The sequence below is a fragment of the Psammomys obesus genome, unplaced genomic scaffold (assembly GCF_907164565.1).
Source record: "Psammomys obesus unplaced genomic scaffold, mPsaObe1.curated_primary_1811, whole genome shotgun sequence".
Classification (NCBI taxonomy): Eukaryota; Metazoa; Chordata; class Mammalia; order Rodentia; family Muridae; genus Psammomys; species Psammomys obesus.
The window spans coordinates 2,341,076-2,361,292 of NW_026596125.1; the positions used below are offsets into that span (position 1 = coordinate 2,341,076).

A 20,217-nucleotide genomic window follows, 5' to 3' on the forward strand; every position below is an offset into this window, starting at 1 on the left:
AACCAACCAACCAACCAACCAACCAACCAACCAACCAACCAACCAACCAAAAAACAAACTAATTTTAACAATAATTGTTCTATTCTGAGGCCCACACTACTAATGAGAGCCATGCCAGACACTGCCTGGATGACCAGGAACTGAAGGCTGGACAACCCAGAGACCTAGGATAAAAAATATATATATATATATTTGAATATATATATATACATATAATCAATAAAATTATTCCTAGCGATGATCTTCTACTATACTCATAGACTGGTGTGTAGCCCAATTGTCATCAAAGAGGCTTGCTCCAGTAGCCAATGGGAGCAGATGCAGAGATTACAGCCAAACATTAGGCAGGAAGACAGAGCCTAAATTGGAGATCTTCATAAGGTCCCTTCCCTAAGAGCTCAGGGAATCCTGAGGAAGAGGAGGAAGAAGAAATGTAGGAGCCAGAGGGGTCAAGGACACCAGGAGAACACAGTCCACAGAATCAACTAAGCAGGGCTCATAGGGCCTCACAGAGACTGCAGTGACAATCACAGAGCCTACATGGCTTGGTACTAGGTCCTCTGCAAATATGTTATGGCTGTATCACTTGGTGTTTCTGTGAGACTCTAATGGGAGGAGGGCTGTCTCTGGCCCTAGCCCGCCTTTGGACCCTTTTCCTCTTACTGGGTTGCTTCTCCCAGCCTTTTAGGAAGGTTTGTGCCTAGTCTTATTGTAACTTGTTATGCTGTCTTCTGTTGATATCCCTGAGGCCTACTCTTTTCTGAAGGAAAACAGAGGAGGAGTGGATCTGAGGGAAAAGGAACATAGTGGTTGGAACTGGGAGGCATGGGGGGAGGAGAAACTGCGGTTGGTACGAGAAGATTTAAAAATAAATTCTTATTGGATTAAACTGAATGTTTATGATAAATGACGGAGCTGCGTCAGAGGGTAAAGGTCCCTGCTGCCAAGACTGTTGACTTGAGTTGGACCGAGAACCACATGGAAGGAGAGAAATGGCTTTTGCAAGTTGTCCTCAGACCTCACTTGAGTGTCACAGCATGCATACACCCACACATGTACACACAGTAAGTTAAATGTTTTTAAAAAGAAGCCAGGCATGGTGGCACATACCTTCCATCCCAGTACACAGGAGGCAGAGGCAGGCAGATCTTCAGATCTACAGAGCCAGGGCACAGAAAAACCTTGTCTCAAAAAACTATAAAAAGAAGAAGGAAGAAGAAGAAAAAGAGGAGGAAAGAGAAAGAGGGGGAGCAGCAGCCAAGTCGGGGAGGGAGAACTGTGCTAGGAAACAAAAGCAGACTCAGAGGTTCAGAGACCAGTGCTGGCTGCGGGCAAAGGGCGTGCCTGGAACAGGGGTCTTCTTGCCCGTCAGAAGACACCGCTGTGGCTTGAGGGTGCCAGAGCACTCACAGTCTCCTGGGCTCAGGGACCTCAGGGGCACGGGAAAGGGCTACTCACCGGTGCTAGCCGCAGCATCCACGAAGGTGCCATTGCCTTGGTTGTGGAAGAGGAAGTTGGGCCCATTCTCGTTGTCACAGAAGATATCTGAGGCACTGTTGCTGAGAATGGGGCCCACGCTGACACCCCGGCCCGCTAGAAGAGGAGCACGCACAGTGAGTGCCTTGCGCCCAGCCCAGCCCCCGCCTCCTGGAGGCCTGGGCTGCTGAGGCCCAGAGAAACTGTTTTAAGGAAAGTATTTGGAAAAGCCTCAGGGATACGAGCTTTGGGATGCTTCCCTGAGCTAGACCTTAGCTCCCAGTCTCCATAACTCTGATGGCCAGAGAAGAGTTGGATGGGATCACCTTGTGCCAAAAGCTTCACCCCATGCCCCAGGGACATGGGGAGTGGTCACCGTGCAAGGCAGCTGCATCACGACATCCCTACACCCAGCGCTACCCCTTGCAAGCACAGGCAGATCACAGGACCCGCCACAGCACCTCACAGCACCCCACTCCCATGTCCAGTCCCGAATACACCGGCCAGAACCTATTTGTGTGATCTTGGTTAAGAATCTGAGGAAGTCAGCTCTACCTGCCCGCTCCGACGGCGGTAGGTTCCAGCTATAGGCCCAACGATTATTTGGCTTTGGCTGATGGCCTAAGCAGCTTTGTCCACTGGCTGAGCGGATTATGGTGCATCCATATTGTGTAGCTAGTAAACGGACTATGTAGATCTGTATGTATGGACTTGGAGAGGTGCCCGTGATTGTTTAAAAAAAAAAACAAAAAAAGGCAACTTGGCAAGTAACAGTTCTGTGTGATAATTACACTTGTTAAAAAAAAAAGTGGGAAAATTCTTGGTATTTTGGAATATGAATGTGTGTATAAGCTATTTTGATTTTGGAGAAAAGTAGAGAAGGTCACACTGGCTAGCTGGGCCAGGAAGGACTAGGGAAAGGAGAGAGGTGGCAGTTGGCCTTTTCTTCATATGTTTCCTTAATGTTTGGCTTATAGCAACATGTCTTGCTCTTATGGTCTGAAAGGTGAAAATCCAATAGAGTATATAAATTTTTTTTTTAAGACACCAATCAAGCAGCTCTACATTAGGTTTTGAGGACTGACATCAGTTTTGAGCTCCTGATGTGCAGAAGTCCGGCCATGGTGCACCCTGAACAAAGCGTCTGAAACCAGTGGCTTCAAATAGGTTTGCTCCCCAAGCTTCACCTGCTTCCAGGAAAACCGTTACCACCATGGCCGCTGGATGCTGGGCAACTGCTGAAATAGAGATTCTTACAGGTTGCTCAACCACAGGCGACTTGTTAGCCATGGAATGTCAGTTCTTTCTCCTGGCAAGTGGGGAGTTTTTCCGACTTTCTATTTCAGTTACTATAAAAATCAAGTGAGTGAGAAAGGGTGATGGCTCACACGCGTCCAACAAGAAGGAGGGGAAACAGATCCAACACAGTTGGAGGGAGTATAAATTAGTACAACCACAAAGTGGCCTGGCATACCCTCAGAAAAGTAAAAAAAACAAAACAAAACAAAACAAAACGGAATACCACATGACCTAGCGATTTTGCTGCTGGGCACACATCCTCCAAAGGAGACGAAGGCCACAGATTCCATGGCTCGGCACTCCTGTGTCCACTACAGCACTGTCTGAGAGTGCCGACGTGAACCCCCACTAAGTGTCCATTGGAAGACGCAATAAAGAAAACGCGATACATTCCCACAGTGAAATGTTATTCAGCACTCCGAAGGAAGGAAATCCTGTCAATTCGTGGCTACACAGATGAGCCTGGAGGAGAACATGCCAAACGGAGACAAGACAGGTATGCTGGAATACCCAAGGTGTGGGGTCCAGAGAGCAGGCGATAGAAGCGGGGCACAGAGTGGGGTTACCAGGGTGTGGATGAACGGGGAAGATGGGAGAGGGGTGGCATCGGCGAAAGGGAACGGTTAAACTGGGGGCTAAGTCAGAGAGGCTGCTGTACAGCTGTTAACTGCCTGCTGCTCTTGCTTGTTGAGATGGTGGGTTGTGAGTGACCTTGCTGCACGTGGAAAGTAACGAATGTCAGTTCAAGCCAGACTTGGCACATGCATTTCAGAGCATCATGTTGTGTATGATAAATAAGGAGTGTTTGGATGTCAGTTTCTAAAACGTGAGGCAAGAGAGATGGCGATTTTGTGGAGCCTGCAGCCTTGCTGCACAGCCAGGCCTCTGGACCCAGTGCTGGGTCTTCTCAGAAATGCAAAATCTCAGGCCCTGCTGAGTCCTGCATCCTGACAAGACAGACCACTGTGCGTTTTGAATGCCCACTAAAGGAACTAGCGGTTATGGCAAGAGAAAACTGGGGCAGGAGTTTTAAGTAAATGACAGCTCCAGCAGAGCCATGTGACAATGGCCAGGCCCTTGGCCACCCAGCTCTGGATGGGTGATGAGCTAATCTGAGAAAAGGGTTCTTGGGTTCTGTGGTCCTTCACCCTGAGAAATGCCTCCTGACAAACTACGGGGCTTTGTTCCCAGTGTGAAGGAGCTGGGACAGGGGCCCCATAACAACCTCACCACTTTCATCACTGTTGCTGGACTTCTTGCTTATGTCTCTTAGGCTTTCTTTTCCTCCTGGATTCTTTTCTTCCCAGGTAATCAGTTTATGTTTCAAAGGAGAGTCCAGCCTCATGAAAGTGAGCAACAAACTCTCCATTCCCCCCAGGGAGCCTCCTCCCAAGAGGTATCACTTAGCATGAAGGTCCCTTTCCACAGCCAGCAGGAAGAATGCTGAGACACGGCCGGGGCATCGCCTCTGCCTGTTAAAAAGAGGAGCTAGCGGCAGCTGTCCTTGCCCTGGGCACTGCCAGAGTCCAGCACAGGGGAGGGCTTCCAGGAAATTCCAGGTGGGACTCAGGACTTGCCACCACGCAACTCTGTCCTCCTCTCTCTGTGGCATCCTCCAATTTCCTCCGCCTCTGGCTCCCAAGCTGTGACACATTCCCTTCATTTTCTACAAAGCAGGTTATTTCCCTTTTGGACACATTTCTAAATCTTTCTAATTAACTAATTGGGTTGGGTTGAAGCCTTGCACCATTTGTAACCTGTAATTACTAGAAAATTGCCATGGTAACCACACTACTAATTAGCAGCAATTTATTGCCATAGCAACCGGACCATAACAGAGATGTTACCCACAACTCCTTCTTGGCAAGTTGGCCATGCAGTTGGGGAGCAGGTGAGTCCATAGTCAGGGAGCCAGCCTTTTGGGGCCCATCTCCAGAAGCCTTAGGATAGGGTCCAAAATGGGGTCTAAGGCAGGGCAGCCAGGTGCTGCACCTCTTGCTGATGCCACAGATTAACTCTAGAAACCAACAGAAACCCCCCATCATCACTGTATCCTTCCACTCCTCCTCTTTGCCAGTCAGTGACAAAAGTAAGCAGTGTATCTTCTCCCAGGACCCGTTTCTCCTTTTCTTCCTGCTTTGTGACATCCACCCTGCCCTCCTCTCTCTGAGTAGCTCAGGGCTACCCAGGGGACTGTTAGGGACATCTTTGTTTGGTCTTGGCCATCCTAATGGAGTCGACTCCACCCTTTACCGTCTGAAGCCAGCACCTTCTCTCACAGACACACAGCTCCCCAAATGAGCCTGCAGGGCTGTAATTGGTGGAAGGCCTACCTCAGGAACGGTGATTGGCAAGTCCAGGTTTGAGCTGTGTGACCTTGGGCATATCACTTAACCTTTCTGGCCTTCTGTTTTCTCATCTATGAAACAAACTGGTAATAATAATAGCTCCTTCTCAGGGGTGTCATAAATATTAAGCGGGATGAATTTTGGAAGGTACCTTGGAAAATGTCAGGTGCCACATACTCATTAGCTGGGACTATTTACCACCTGCTGAGTGAATAATATCATTTTATTTTTGCCCAGCACTTCAAGCTTCAAAGCCCCCTTTGTTATGCTGTTGGCTCTGAATGTCTCTCTCTCTCCCCCATCCTTCCCAAGGACATATGCCCACGCTGACAAGTCTGTCTGAGAGGTTGGGGGTTCCGGGGGAAATGACCTTCTTTGGTCCCCACTTCCTCTGTCCACATTCCAGGCTTTCCTGTTTGTTTATTGAACCAAATCCCTGAGGGGAAGTGCTAGCCATTCTTGGTACCTGCACCTGGATGCTTTGACAATGGTCTCAAGTAGGATTCTGGTGCAGGAGTCCATCTCCTGGCTCTCAGGGACTGGATGGGGAGAGAAGGAAGAGGCTATGGACGGAGCACACACTCTAAACTGTTCTGACTATGGGTTTCTGACCCAGGGTTGAAGCAGCAGACTGGAACCCAGGCTCCTAGGAGGGGCCTCTGAGTTCTGTCCTGGGCCATTGCCTCTCTCTGGCTTCTTGAACTTTGGAAGGTGTCCTCCAGGGTATCAGTCCCCTGCACTGCAAAATGCAAGGGGTTGGGTGGTGAGAAGACCCTAATGGCTTTACTTTTCCACATGCTGAAACAGTTGGAACATGTTGGTGGCAGTTTCCTGTCCCACATCCTGCTGCCCCTCCTCAAAGGGGTATGGACTGATGACATTCTCCTGCTGGAATCTTGTAGAAACAGGGACCTTGTGGACACCATGTCCATAGACTGCCAAGACCATCTAAGATATTACAAAAGAGTTGGTCTAAGATGCTGGAAAATTCCTGAGGCAGAGGGGCAGAAGGTGTGAGTTGGAGAGGGAGCAACAGGTGGGATGGTAATGGGGTCCCCCTTTCTAAATCTGTTTCCTGCGGGAGTCCAAGTTGAGGACCTGATGCTCTGTTGGTGCTGGGCGAGCCAGGCAAGGCTGGGCTGTGAGACTGTGTGGGAAATGATACTGTGAGACAGGACCAGGTCTCTCCAACCCCTTTATCCTTAGAAGCTTCCAGACTAACCACCAGAGGCTATAGGGAGAAGAGCCTTTCCTCCTGTGCCCACCCGGCATCGAGGAGTCAAGCGAAACTGTGTGAGGCCAGAGTGGGTGAAGGACTGGAAGGGAGAGTCTGGTGGCTCTGTCCTGTCTGCTGGGCACGGGAAAACACATCCACATTCGGTGCCATGACCCCTGGCGGTGTGTCTCGTCACCACCACTTTCTCAACTGAGACATAACGAATTGCATATGTTTGTCACACGCAACATGTTTTGAAGAATCTCTGTGCTATGAGATGGCTACCGTGAGCTAGTTAACGTATGCATTCTCTCATATGTTTATTATTTTAGTTCTGTGAACACTTAGAAGCTATCTCCTTAGCATCGTGCAAGAATACAATGTATCGTTATTAACTGTGGTCGCCATACAGTGCATAGCAGAACTCTTGAAAGCACTTGTTCAGTGTAATGAAAATGTTGTTTCTTTTGACAAACACCTCTTCAGTGCCCTCTGGTTCCCTCCATCTTCCAGGTGATGAAACTGAGGTTTACAGAGGAGCAATCACAGCTGGCAGATGTTAGGGTCCCCACTCAAACCCTCATGCTTCTCTGACACTTCTGGTCAGGTCCACTCTCTGCAGGGAAGGGACTGTACTGGCACCTTGGAGGTGGCATGTAGCCACTTGTGTCATTAAAAAAAAATTTCTTGAGAGAGCTGAGAAAAATGCATGTAAAAATTCAAGTTTTAGTCTACCACACATCTATTCACTTCAACATGAAACCAAACCCCTTGTGATAATCATCAAATGCATCTGACACCCCTGGGAAATGGCCCTTGTGTAGCCTGTACTTTGGGAACCCCTTTGGGGACCCTCCTGGGGCTTCTGGACATGGCTGAGGTACCTATCACTCTGGCCTTGCCTGGTCCTAGCTGCTAGAGCTGGCTGAGCTACTGCTAGAAGGCTGGCACCCACCTGGGAACCTGGGAGGCCTCTGGCCCCCACCCGGCAGGCACCAGTCATGCTACTGATGAGAATCTGCCAGAAGGGCTCAGCTGGGCTTTGGGCCTCTCTGTCTCCTCTAATAATGACTTTCTATAAATCAGATCTGCCCTCCGCTTTGTTCCACACTGCTCCCAGCCAACAGCAGAACTCTCCACCCAACATCATAAATCCACGTTCATTTTCTTTCCAAATTTCTTTTAAGGCTTCTTTAATCACCACCTTGCAGCTTAGGCAGATGCTCCCTCAAAGGGCGAGGCCCGAATGTAGAGGTCCTGGGGAAAGGGTCGAGCCAGGGGGAGGCTGTGTGCCGAGGGAAGGGTGACTGAAAGTGGGACTGTATTTGGGGAGGGAGTGAAGATGCCTGTGTGGTATCCAGGCCCGAAGCCACAGACTTCATGCCTCCATGACAGGTGGGCTGGCTCACTCAGCTAAAGCCCTGAATCTTGCTTGAGACTCCCAGGAGATGCCCAGCAGAGGACTCTGGTGCCACCCTGTCAAGAGCCACAGGGCAGGTGTGGCTGTGTGCTTGACCATAGACTGGGCATCCACCTATGTTCTTTCATTCTCCAAAACGCCGTGAAGGTAGAGTTTGTGTTGGGAGGGGTCGTTGTCCTCTATGGCCGTCCAGACAGGCTGGCACGGTGCAGGCGGGATCTGTAAATGGCCCCCTGCTCTCTTTAGCCACTCTGCTAGTTGGCTGGGTCAAGGTTCCTGGAGACACACCGCAGGACTTTGCTGCTGCTCTCTCCTCTATGCCAAGTCCTTGGCAGAGTGGGGCTCACTTCTCAGGGTCCCCCCCCCCCCGCCCCAGATCCCAGTACTTCCTGCCTCCAAGAGGTCTCTGGTAGTTGGAGAACTTGGGACTTGGAGTGTCCAAGGAGCCACAGCAAGGGACAGCAGGCTCTCTACTGCCACTGAGAGTACTGGCAGCTCTGGTTCAGATGCCCTCCAGGGGCCCAGTCCCCTGAGAGCAGGCACGTCAGCCACTAGATGGCACTGTGACCCAGCAGAGTGGCAGTGGATGCTAGAATCAGGAGTGTCTGGAGAGATGTCCCCTCCCCCTCCCGCACAACATAACAACTTATGCATGGTTTGTGTGGCATTGCCCCGCCCCCCCCCCCCCCCCCCCCCCCCCCCCCCCGCCACAACACATCTGTCGCGGTGTGTTGGGATTTGCCCCCCGCCCCCCCCCCCCCCCCCCCGCCACTGCAGCATGCTATCCTGAGCACCCCAGGCCAGACAGCTGCTTCAGCCTGACAACCTGGGTACACAGTTCTGGGCCTGTCTGCCAATGCATACCCAGAGGGTGTGTGTGTGTGGGGGGGCTTCCCTTCACCAGCTTGGCATAGCATCCTCAAGCTGGAGGTCATCTGAAAGGTCAGCTGATTGTGGCTGGTTTAAGTACCAGAGGATAGGGCCCCAAGTGCTGGCTTTCCACACATCTTCTAAGTGACCTTGTGCGAGTCCTTTCTGCTCTTTGGACCTAGTTTGATCCTTCGGAGAATGGGAGGTCCTCCCAGTCCACATGGCTGCCCCGGAAAATGGGGGCTGTGTGGCTTGGCTGCAGAGGCCTCAGTTCCCTGATGCATCTCTGGCCACTGCTTGCTTCTCTCCAGCCTGCTCAGGCCTTGCTCATCCCTCCTGGCTTCCCAGACCCCTTTCACTGTTCTGGTGATAAGCCCTGGTCGCCTGCCCAGAGTCTCAGCCTTTGGGCTGGGCTCTACATAGTGGCCCTTACACCTGGGGTTCATTCGTAGGGCTCAAGGGAGCACTTGGGGGACATTTTCCAGCCAGATGTCCATGTGTCATTAACCAAGTGACAAGTGGGGGTTGCAGGATAATGTTGGGGGGGGGCAGGGAAGGCAGGCAGACAGAACAGTAACTTGGTGGGCCAAATTGGTTCTTGCCAGCCAAATAGCTTCTGGAAGTCTGCAGAACTGGTCTTATGTGTCCTCTGGGCATGCCAGCTGCCCTGGCCTCCTCCGTGCCTCCATAGAAGCTACTCTCCCCCCCCCCCCCCCGCCTTGGGTTGTCCTACCCTTCCAGCACGGCCGGCACAGTTGGCTGGGGCTTCCATTGCATCTCTGCTCCTCAGCTGTCTTTGCTTGGCCCCCCTTCTCTCTCCTGGGTTCCGTGCCAGCCCAGCCAGCGTGAACAATGCCCCCTTCATGCTCCAACCTCCTGAATTCTTCCATTTGGTGTGTAATGTACTCTCTCAGTCCTTGCCTCCCTTCCATCTCATCATTTTCAAGTGTTTCATCCCCCAGCCCACACCCCTCCCTCTCCTGCAAGATCAAGGCACTTAATTGCCAAGCCAGCCCAGTACACAGAACTGGGAGCTCACTCAGAAAAATTGACTGTACCAATGTAAGCTGAAGCGCCTCATGTTTATTCTTCTTCCCAGGGAAACATGGTTTATTACTGACACTCAGGCCTTTCCACAGCGCGTCAATGCCCAGGGCTCTCAGGCACTTTGATGGGCTTGAGCCACGCAAACCACTTTATTGTGTAGCCCGTTTTTCCCCACAAACTTTGTCAGATAGGTCAGCATTAATCTCTGTCTTTCACGGAGGTGGCGAGTTGGCTGAGTAAGGGCACGATCAACTCCTAGCAGGTCAGGACAACCTTTCCCACACGGAACTTGGAGATTTGCCACCAGCCAAGTGTCCGGAGGAAGGGTGATGCCCAAATGACCCCCCCTCCCCGCATGCCACTCTCCATCTCCAAGCTTTGAGGACAGACTAGCTGCAGCTTTGGTAGTGTCTGTGGGGTAACTTGGAGCAGATGTATGAAGAAGGCTAGCTAACAGGAGAATTTCTACACCCAACCGCAAGGCGGGTGTGACTGAGACCGAGTTGTTGTGCCCAGCCCTGGCTTCCTGATTTTTGGCACTCACAACAGGAACTGGATGGCTCTGCCATCAACAGCCTATTGGCAGATTATCAGAGTTTAGTCAGCAGCCCTGCTGGAATTAGAAAAACAGCCTTCCCTAGAAAGAGCTCCTGTCAGAGGCTCTGACAATAGGTCCCCCATCCAGAAAGTTGAGGGGGAAGCACACCTTCCATAAAAAGTTCGGGAGAGGGTTTGGAACAAGAACACAATTCTTTGAGTTCAGTTATCTGAGACAGGACCCAGCCGGAGCTTAGGGACTTAGCGCTCAATTCCTGGCCGCTTATGTGTAAGTAAATAATTTCATCTGCTGTTGGGCAATAAAGAAAGCTTTAAATCTCAGCCCTTGTGATCTGTCAGTTTTCTCCAATGCAATCTGCTCACTCATCACTGGGGTTACAGCAGGGGAGGGGGCAAGAGGTTCCTGGGACAGATGACATGGTGTTCTTTCCATTTTGGTTTTCTGCAAGCCCCTATGCCTCTGGTGTGGTGGTCCCACCCCTCCAAGCTCACACTTGCCAGCATACGTGGTGGGAAGGGACAATGCCTTCATCCCTGCTCAGGAATTATAAAACTCTGTCCTCCTGCTTGCTGATGAATTAGACACAGCTCTGCAGGGCCCTGGACCCCAGCCCCTCCACTCCCAGCCTCCATAAACTCTGCATACCTGTGTACTTGCTGACCCCAGCCTCAGCAGCCACGTCCCTGAGTGCCAGGATCCCCTGGGACAGGTCACTGGCCTCAGGGTCCATTTCAATGAGGGCATCAGGCCCTACATCCCCATAGGCATAGTTCGCAATGTAGATAGAGTATCGTCCGGAGCCCTGAGGAAGAAGGGAAGGAGGGTGAGAAACCCCATGCTTGTCCTGGCTTCCCCAGAAGTTGTCCTCACCCCAGGGAGCAAAGCTTTGTCAGTGGGTTGAGGTCTGCACACGCTACAACCCAGAGAGACGCTCATCACAAAGGCTGCGATGTGAATGATGCCACCTCCCGAGCCAGACAACAAAGCAGCCTTGCTTGTTCTAGCCTGTTCCAGAAGAACACATCTCTCCCTCTCCCCCACAACCACCTTTTTATAGACAATTTTCTAATGTGCCTCCCTCCAGCTGAGCTCGCTCCAGCTGCCAGCCAGGGTAGCTGCTCAATAAATATTTGCTGATTGATTGATCTACCAGTTCCCATTATTCTCCGTCTTTCTCGCTCCCATTCAAGCCCACTCCAGCCGAGATGACAAGCAAATTCCTGAGCCTGCTCCCTCTCCTCCTCACAGGAAAGGGAGGGATTCATGTGGTCTTCCATCCTCCTTCCACTTCCATCTCTCTCTATTGCCAGGAAGAGATATTTCACTGTTTTTGGCCTTTATAATACCATCTCCTTTCTTTTTCTTTACATTTTGGAGAAGCCCCAGGCACTGGTTTCTCCTTCCGTAGCCATTCCCTTTTCAGTAGTCCAAACGCGAAGATAAGATTCCTTTCTGCCTGCTATTATAATGGTGTTATTTCTCCAGCGATGCCTCCTTCTTCCCAAGAGATACACACAGTTTCTAAATCTGTTTCCAGCTTCCCTATTATCTTTTCATCACTTCTGACCAGAAGATATTTCTTGAGTTCTCACTATCTACAAGGTGTTCTTCAATAAATTCTGAACCCACAGCCCCTGTCCTTAGGTTGCTTAGAGTCTGGTGTGGAAGGACAGCCAGAGAGAAAAGAGAAAGAGCTGAGCTTGAGGTGACAGGGTAATGCTATCATCCTTATTGACCTTCTCTGCTTGCTTCATTCTCTTCTGTGGCATCATGATCAGGACCACTATGGCACTCATTCCACACCTACTTAGGAACATTTTCTTTGGTGTTGGGGGTGGGGAGCAGATCCAGAGACACTCAAGTGTGGGCAACTTGTTGGGTGAGGACAGGGGTGGAGCTTAGAGTTTCCAGGGGACACAGAGGTGTCCAAAGCACACAAGTGTATGACAGATGCTAGGCACAGGGTTCCCTGGCTGCACAGAAGCAGGGCTTGCAGCCTGGAGGCAGGAACCTCACTCTTCAAACTTTAGAAGAGGTTTTCAAAGAGGAGCCTCAGCCAGTGAAGCAGAGGGAAAGAACCTTCAGGCAGAGAGAGAGAGAGAGAGAGAGAGAGAGAGAGAGAGAATGAATGGTGGATGTGTGGAAAGCATAGCTGGTTCAGTGTTGCCAGAAGGTAAAACACAAAGCAGGAAGTGTTAGGAGGAGACTGGGAGGCTGCTGTCTGAAGGCCTCAGTGCCCCTTCTCTTTCGGCTATTTTGTCTTAACCCTGTTATCTGGGATCAGATTGCAGGTCCTGTTACTCAAAGTGGTCCCTGGGTCGGCACCCTGATGTCATTTGGGAGCCAATATTGGAATACAGAACCCCAGAGCCCACCCCAGACTTGCTTACAAGAATCTGCATTTTATTAAGACCACATAGGCAAACTGAAGTTTAGGATGCTTTACAACCCATTGGCTTCTCGATAGGGGAAAGCACTTTGAAAAGTTCTCACTCTTTTCCATCACAGGAGCTCAATATGTGTGTGTGTGCAGTGATTGGATGAAGAGAGAAAGAAAAGGGCCAAACGGAAAGGTGCACCATTCCTGACCCCACCACCTGCTAGCAAGCTCGTCAACAAATGGGCAATGAAGCCCACATGGGCTGAAATGCACACTGCTACAAATTAGGAGATTTATACAATTCAGTTATACCTACACCCTTACTTCAATTCATCAGGGTGATAAAGCTGATAAACACAGACACGTTGTAGTTATGGAAGATTGTGGAAATTCACATGTGAACCTGACCACAGTAACTTTAAGAGGGAGGGTGTGATGATTTGGGGCATGGGAGGTGTTTCTGGAGCTTCAGGTTTGGAGCAGGGCCCAGGGGCTGTTTCTGGAGCTCTGGGTCTAGAACAGGGCATGGAAGATGGATGCAGGGTCTAGAGCGAACAGCAGAATTGCCCGGAGGACTTGTTAAACATGGGTCTCATTCTCAAGCTTCCAGCTTGAGAGCTCTGGAACGGGCCTGCAGTATGTGCACGTCTAACAGATTTCCAGGTGCTGCCGAGGCCGTAGCCCAGTGGCCCAGTGGCCCAGTGGTTGCCTAATGTGAACGAGTCCCTTGGTTCAAAGCCCGGTACCACCAGGAGAGGGGAGAAGGAAATAGATTCTAGGGCATGCTGCTGCTGCTGACTACTGATTCTAGATTCTGAAAAGCACCAGTTGGAGGCTATTAGCCTAGTCCTGGTCTAGCCTGAGGCCCTGAATGACTCCTCAGCCTTGGCCACATCCATCAAGGTCTGCAGGCTGCCTCTTGCACATGCTAAATGGGAATCAGACTTCTCCTGCTTCCCGACAGGCTGGTTGAGAAGCTGAAATGACACAACGTATGTGAAAGGTCTTTGAAAAGATAAAAATGCTATATAAACATGAGGCATAATCATTATCGACCAGGGAACGCTTCTTGCAAGACATCAGCTTTGACCTCGATCCAGGAAGGTGAGCGATGGGGCAGCGGGAGATGAAGGGCAGAAGCGGCTCCAGGTTTGGAGCATGAGTAAGGGGTGTGTGGCCGGCCCATGACATATTCACTTCAGCACACACCAGAGCCCCCTGCCAGTCCCCCTGAGGTGAACTGTGTCTCTGGGCCTTATTCCTGGCATTTCAGATTCAGCTGGTCTGGAGGGTACAGTAGGTAGGACCTATCCATGTTAGCGCACGCACAGGGTCCAGAGGAGGATTTGTGTGTCCTGTTCTACACTTGTCACCATATTCTCCTGAAACAGAGACTCTTACTGAGCCTGGAGCTTGGTTGGTGGCCAGCAAGCCCAGTGATCCTTCTGTCTCTAACCCCTCAGGACCAGGAATACAAGCACTTGCAGAACCACGCTTGGCTTTTCACATGGCATCTGGGGATTTGAACTCAGGTCCTTTGGTTGCGGGGCTAAGCGAAGATGAAGCTTCCATGCCTTCCACACAGCTTGAACGAAGCTTCAGGAAAGCCTGCCTGTCCATTATCACAGTATCCAGAGCCAGGAGAGCAGAGGGATGAAGAGGGTATGCTCTGCTTTCAGGCAGACAGGGTTCAATTCCCAGCATGCCTGCCATTTATTATGTGGCCAAGGTCAAGTTGTTTAATTGCCCCAAGCCTTAATTTCCATATCTGTAAAAGGTGATAATGGTAACTTGTACCTCGTGGGCTTATTGTAAAGATTCAGAAAGAAGAGGCCTGTGGCGCGGGGCTCCATGCATGGTTAGCTGTGCAAACGCAAGCGGTTGCTGCTTTTGTCTTTTGTCCTTTGCCATTGCTTTTGTGTTTTCTCTGCCACACTGCATTCCCATCTTTCAGTTTCTACACCAGCCTTGGCCTTTCTCAGCTCATTCATCACAATTCTCCGGTCTCAGGAATGGCCAAGGTGGGAGCGGACCCAGAGCACCTCTTCCCCTGGTGGTGATCCACTGAAAGGCTTTTTCCGGTTCTCCAAAGCCTGGGAGAATGGAGGGATGCGGGGCAGGGAGCAGGCCTTCTGAACACCCCCGACTGTGCTGAGGAGCCACCCCCTTCCCCTTTTGCCTCCCACACTGTGCTTGTGTCCTGTGGTTAAATGCTAGTGTGTGGAAGACCTTGCTAGGACATGGAGTGAATCTCTGTGATTAACCTCCAGCCCCTCCCTCCAGTTCTGGGAGTCCTGGAACTGCTTTGGCAGTGTGGGAGGCTCAGTCCTGACCAGGGAGGCGGGTAGCAGGAGGAGTGTGGACAAGATCCCTAGCTGTGAGCAGACCTGATACCCATGGCCCTCTGCACTCTCAGGGCTATTCAGACCTGCCTCATTGTCCCCTCCCACCAGGCAGGAGTCCAGGTGGCATGGATTCAGGTCAGGGCTAAATGTGGCTTCACAGCCCAGCTTGGCTTCTCTTCTCAGCACCAGCTTGTTAAGAAATAAATATTTATACCTGGCACCTGCCTGCTCCCAAGGCCTGGAGGCTCCCGCTGCGAACATTCACACTGAATCCCCAATCCTTCTGCACAATCTCTTGATGCCCACCCCTTCGGCCCCAGAACTGTGGAACAGGGGAGCAGCTGTGTCCCCACTGTGCTGATTATTTTCATAGGGCCAAGCAGGTGGGTGGCAGGGGAGCAGGTGACAGGATGGACAAATTACTTCCTCAGGAGACTCTGTCTCTGGCAGGGCTGGTGGGACCCAGCTCAGGGCAGACAGCAGTTCCTTTCCCTGCTTCCTATTCGGCCATGTGTCCCCATGTTTTGAGATGGACAACTCTGCGTAGGCTGTACCAGGAAGGTGTTGACGGAACCATGGATGAACTAAGGTTTTAGAACATTCAGGTAACCCTGCCTTGACCACTTTAGCACCCCCCCATCGTGCCTCCAATATTACAAAAACATGTACAGGAGGCCACGTGACTCAATGCCTGGCCCACAGAAGCATTTGATGTTAGCTGAATGAATGAATGAATGAATGAACTCCCTGTTTAGTACTGGACTTTGCTTCATGTCTTAGACATGCTGCTCATCCATTTTGGGTCCCCAATTAAGTCACTGCTCCAAGCTGAGCTTCAGGAATCTGATATTCATGATGGTGACACCCCTTGTTGCTTCCACACGGGTCACTGGGAGGGTTGCACAAGAGAAGGGTATGAGAGATAAATTGTCACTTACCCTGCAAGCATTGGTTCTTAATATTTTGTTTCTACTCTGAGTGGGACGTTGGGGGCTACCAAGTTGGTAGCTGTGCTCCCTCTCGCCCGGTCTTACCTGTGACCACGCCGTGTGTGTGTGTGTGTGTGTGTGTGTGTGTGTGTGTGTGTGTGTGCGCGTGCCTTGGGCCCTCTGCTTTCCCCCAGGCTCTCATGTGCCCCTCCACTCACCGTCCTGTCCACACAGGCCACTGAGCGTCCTGCAAAGAGGCTGGCCACTCCACGGGCCACATTGACGTCATCGCTTAGGATGTCTTCCCAGCGGTTATTTCGGAACTTGAACAACTTGTCTGTGTACGTGGCCACACCTGGAGAGAGGAAGAAAGGATGGCTGGTCGATGGTGGTTAGGCAGGAAGCAGGGAGTCTCTGGTTCTGTCTCTTGGCACTTGCCACAGGGTGGCTGGGGCTGAAGACGTCAGGTGGTTAAAGGCAAGGAGGCCTCTGCAGCCAGGGCTCCTTTCTGTTTCCAGGCATGATCTTGACTCTGGCTGGCCCCAGGAGAGAGGCTCAGGCAGAGGGAGCCAGCACAGTGACTATAGCCTGAGCTTTAGGACCAGTGAGCCAAAGTTCCAGTCTCAGACCTAGATTCTGGGCTCTGAGCAGGTTGAGCAGCACCTCTAAGCCTCAGTTTTCTTATCTGTGAATGGGGATGACAATAAACCATATTCAGGTTTGCTCTGATTAATGCGTGGAAGCCTGTGCATTCAAGACTTGGTGTTGTGTCCCTTAAAGGTGGCTCTTATGAGGAGAAGTAATTTTCCCCATTCTGAAGACGAGCTGCTCGCCCAGATCCTGTAAAGACACCCGATCCACAGCTCACCGGCTTGGTAGTCAGGGACTCTGGGGTGTGTGTGGATGTGAATGCAAGTGTGTTGGAGTGAGTGTGGAAATCACTGCAAGCATAAGAATGGGTAGGTGTGCGGGGCTGGGGTGTGCACGTGACATTGAATGTGGGAGAGTGAGTGTGAGTGTGAAAATGGGAGGGTTCGGGATAAGCATGCGTCAGTGTGAGCAGGAGAACGTATGTAGCTGGGTGTGGGAGAACGCACAGGAGCAAGTGTGCGGAGGTGGGAGAGTGGGAGTGGGTGTGTGAGAACACAGACGAGTGTGTGAGGGTGCGTGTTGGGGTGTGCAGGCATGTGTGAATGTGAGCGGTGGTACACAACCCATCAGGTGGCCACTCAGAAGAAGGCCCATGTGAGGACGCTGACCAGCATACGTGCAGGCGCAGGCGTCTGAGGAGGCACAGACGGAGGTTTGCACAAAGCTGCTGTGACCCCAATTAAGGATTCTGCTGTGGGAGAGTGCGTGTGTGTGCACTTGTGTGTGTGTGTGTGTGTAGTCTGAGGTGCTGTAAACTTCCTTATCCTTGTCCAGCCCCTCACTTTCCTCATCCGAGAATGACAGGTAAGAGCTGTCCCCACTCAGTGTCATTGTGGCAATTGTGAGAACACACACACACACACACACACACACACACACACACACGGACGGCGTGGTCACAGGTAAGACCGGGCGAGAGGGAGCACAGCGGCAGCTCCGCACCCCTGCAGGGACATATTCCCTCACTGAAGTCCCTGGGGCCCAATGTGTTCAGAAACCTAGATTCTTCTTTCATCTTGCAGGAAGGTAACACGGTACGAACGCTGTCGATTACATAACACCCCCAGCAGGGACTGGGGGCGGCACCCCATAATTAAATGCATTAATATTTCTGTGGTGAAACATGAATATTCACATTAAGTGGGATAAATAAAGCTTATAAATAGCTCACATCAGCTCAGGACAGGTTTTGTTATGTGGTGACTTTCCCACAAACTTAAAAAAAAAAAAAAAGAAAAGTGCTGGAGGCTTCCAGGCTGCTCTGGATTCCAGATCTGTGGAAGGTGACTCGTGCTGGCTTGCCATTGTTTCCAGATGCCCAGAGGCTTCTGAAGATGGCCCCTGCCGGCCTCCAGCCTTTCCCAGCAGAGAGCAGTCCTTGGCCATCTCATTCCCATTGGGGCCCCCTTATCTCTCCTACCCAGTTCCTGAAATGACCAAATACTTTCCACCCAAGCCTGGGCAGGGCAACCCTGGTTTCTGTGAGTAGCCTGAAGCGCGTTTGGGAAAGACAGCATACCTCCCCATCCCTTAAGGTCTCTGAATAGTTATCAAATTATTAAAAATTTGAAAGGATTGCAACAAATTGTAGGCTTGATTTTATTGAGCACAGTCTCTCCGAGATGCACTTGGCCATGGGGCCCTTCTTTGGAGACTGTCCAGTAACTAAACTGGCTCCGGCCGCGCAGGTCGCTGTCCGGAGTGCTGAAAGTCTGACCAGGGCTTTGGCGCGGTAGCCCAGGGGCCGTCCCTCTCACTGGTCTCTTGGATTCTGGGCTCACCAGAGATGCCCAGAAGAATAAACTAATTAAGGTAAAGCGCGCAACAGCGGTGTGGAGTCTTGTAGATCATAAATGGGAACGGCAAAATCAATGGCTGCCCCACTGCAGGCAGAGGCCCGGAGGCCTGGGCGACAGGAGGGTTGGGAGCCCGTGATTTAGGAAGAGCAAACTCGCTGGCAGCTGCAACCTGGGTAATTAGGTGTGTCAGGAAGACAGATAAACAGCGGGCTGTGTGGGTCGATGGCACAGGCAATAAACACCCAGCCCTGGCCCCCGGCCCAAGTCAGTGGCGAGGTGGGCCTTGCCTCTTGGCTCCTTGTAGCTGCCTTTGTCCCAGGGCCCCCTCACCAAAGTGGGCCAGGACTCAGAAAGTGGAGGGGTGTCAGTAGTGTGGGAAGTGGAAAGAGGCTCTCTAAGAAGGGACACTGAAAGGCTGGGGTGCAAGAGAAGGGTGTTGAGGGCCATGGAAGGGGCTCTGAGGTCAGTGTCACAGAGACAAGTCTGGTGATTCTTAGGCACAGAAGTTACCCCCAAACAGCTGGGTGGCTTTGTGACAGCCAGCAACATCCCTTTGTGGGTTGATCATGGGGAGCCATGTACTTCTCTTCTTAAGCTATGAAATGGGATAATGGGAATGGCCACTTCTTCGTCAGGCTGTTATGAGCATAAGTTAGTTAATGTCTGTAAAGTGCTTCCAATAAAGCCAGGCACAGGGTAAGTTCAATAAACAATAACAGCCTCTCTGTCCAGTGCTTTCCCTTCCCCCAGGGAATTATAGGGCATGACCAGGCCAGTCCTCAACAAACCACATCCCAGGAGGCAGCTGTGACATTAAGCTTCAAATGCCTCACAAGACGCAGTCAATGGAGAGCCAGCAGAGCAAGGATGGCCCCAGGGGGGAAAGACCTAGTTCAGACCAAGGATGTGTTTAAAAAGAATGAACTCAGGCTCACGTGGTCCCTGGTAGAATTCCTGACCTCTTCTTCCTCCCTCTAGCCCAGAGCAAAGAGGGAAGCCCTGCCAGAGCTCCCCTGCCAGCACCCTCAGCTGCTTCCAGAATCTCATCAAGAAGATTCAAGGCACACAGATGAATCTGGGCTCAGGTAGCAACTTCTTTGCCTTAAGTTGCACAGCTGTTGCCAGATGGCAATGCCCAGCTCCAAACTGGCATAGTATGGCAAAGCCCTTTCAGCCAGTGTTATCAGGCTAGTGGGAGAAGCTCCAGGTCGGTAGCTAAGACCAGGTGTGTGTGTGTGTGTGTGTGTGTGTGTGTGTGTGTGTGTGTGTGTGTGTGTGTAGATCAGAGGACAACCCTGAGTATCATTCCTCAGGAGCTGTCCACCTTGTTTTTGTTTAGTTTTCTTCTTTGGACAGGGTCTTTTACTACCCTGGACCATGCCTAGCAGGCCAGGCCGGCCAGCCAGTGAGCCCCAGAGAGTTTCTTGGTGTTGGGATTACAAACGTGTGGTATGGTGCCTGATTTATTTATGCGGGTTCTGAAGAATGAACCCAGAAGCACTTTACTGGTTCATCTCCCTAGTCCCCAATTTTTGTTTTTGAAAACACGGTCTCATAGATCCCAGGTTATCCTCAAAATTACCTATGTAGCTCAGAATGACCCTGAATTCCTAATTTTGCCTCTGCCTCATCAGTGCTGAGACCAATATGTCACAACGCCTGGCGTCTTCCACACTTCATGGTGCTGCTCTAGCCTCTCCACGCGCACTGCTCACTGGCCACATGGGACAAGGCACATCCCAGCCAGTCAGGGAGTGCAGTTTCTGGGGTTATCTTTCAAATGGGGCCAAGCTGGGATAGCTGAGAACCACGGCTCTGCATTTAAGGCAAAGCAGGCTGGGGACCCAGAGACCCGAGAATCCATTTCACTGTCCGAGA

At 51.3% G+C, this 20,217-nt stretch overlaps 1 protein-coding gene across 2 annotated transcripts in view; it reads right to left on the reverse strand.

Moving 5' to 3' along the window:
• Positions 1–20,217, reverse strand: part of Crtac1 (cartilage acidic protein 1) — a 138,540-nt gene that overhangs the window by 23,322 nt on the left and 95,001 nt on the right. For both annotated transcript variants that reach the window (XM_055630016.1, XM_055630017.1), the window contains exons 4-6: positions 16,108–16,244; positions 10,881–11,037; positions 1,459–1,593 (exon numbers count right to left, since the gene is read on the reverse strand). In XM_055630016.1, coding sequence (XP_055485991.1) covers positions 1,459–1,593; positions 10,881–11,037; positions 16,108–16,244 — 429 coding nt within the window. The remainder of the gene's footprint in view (positions 1–1,458; positions 1,594–10,880; positions 11,038–16,107; positions 16,245–20,217) is intronic.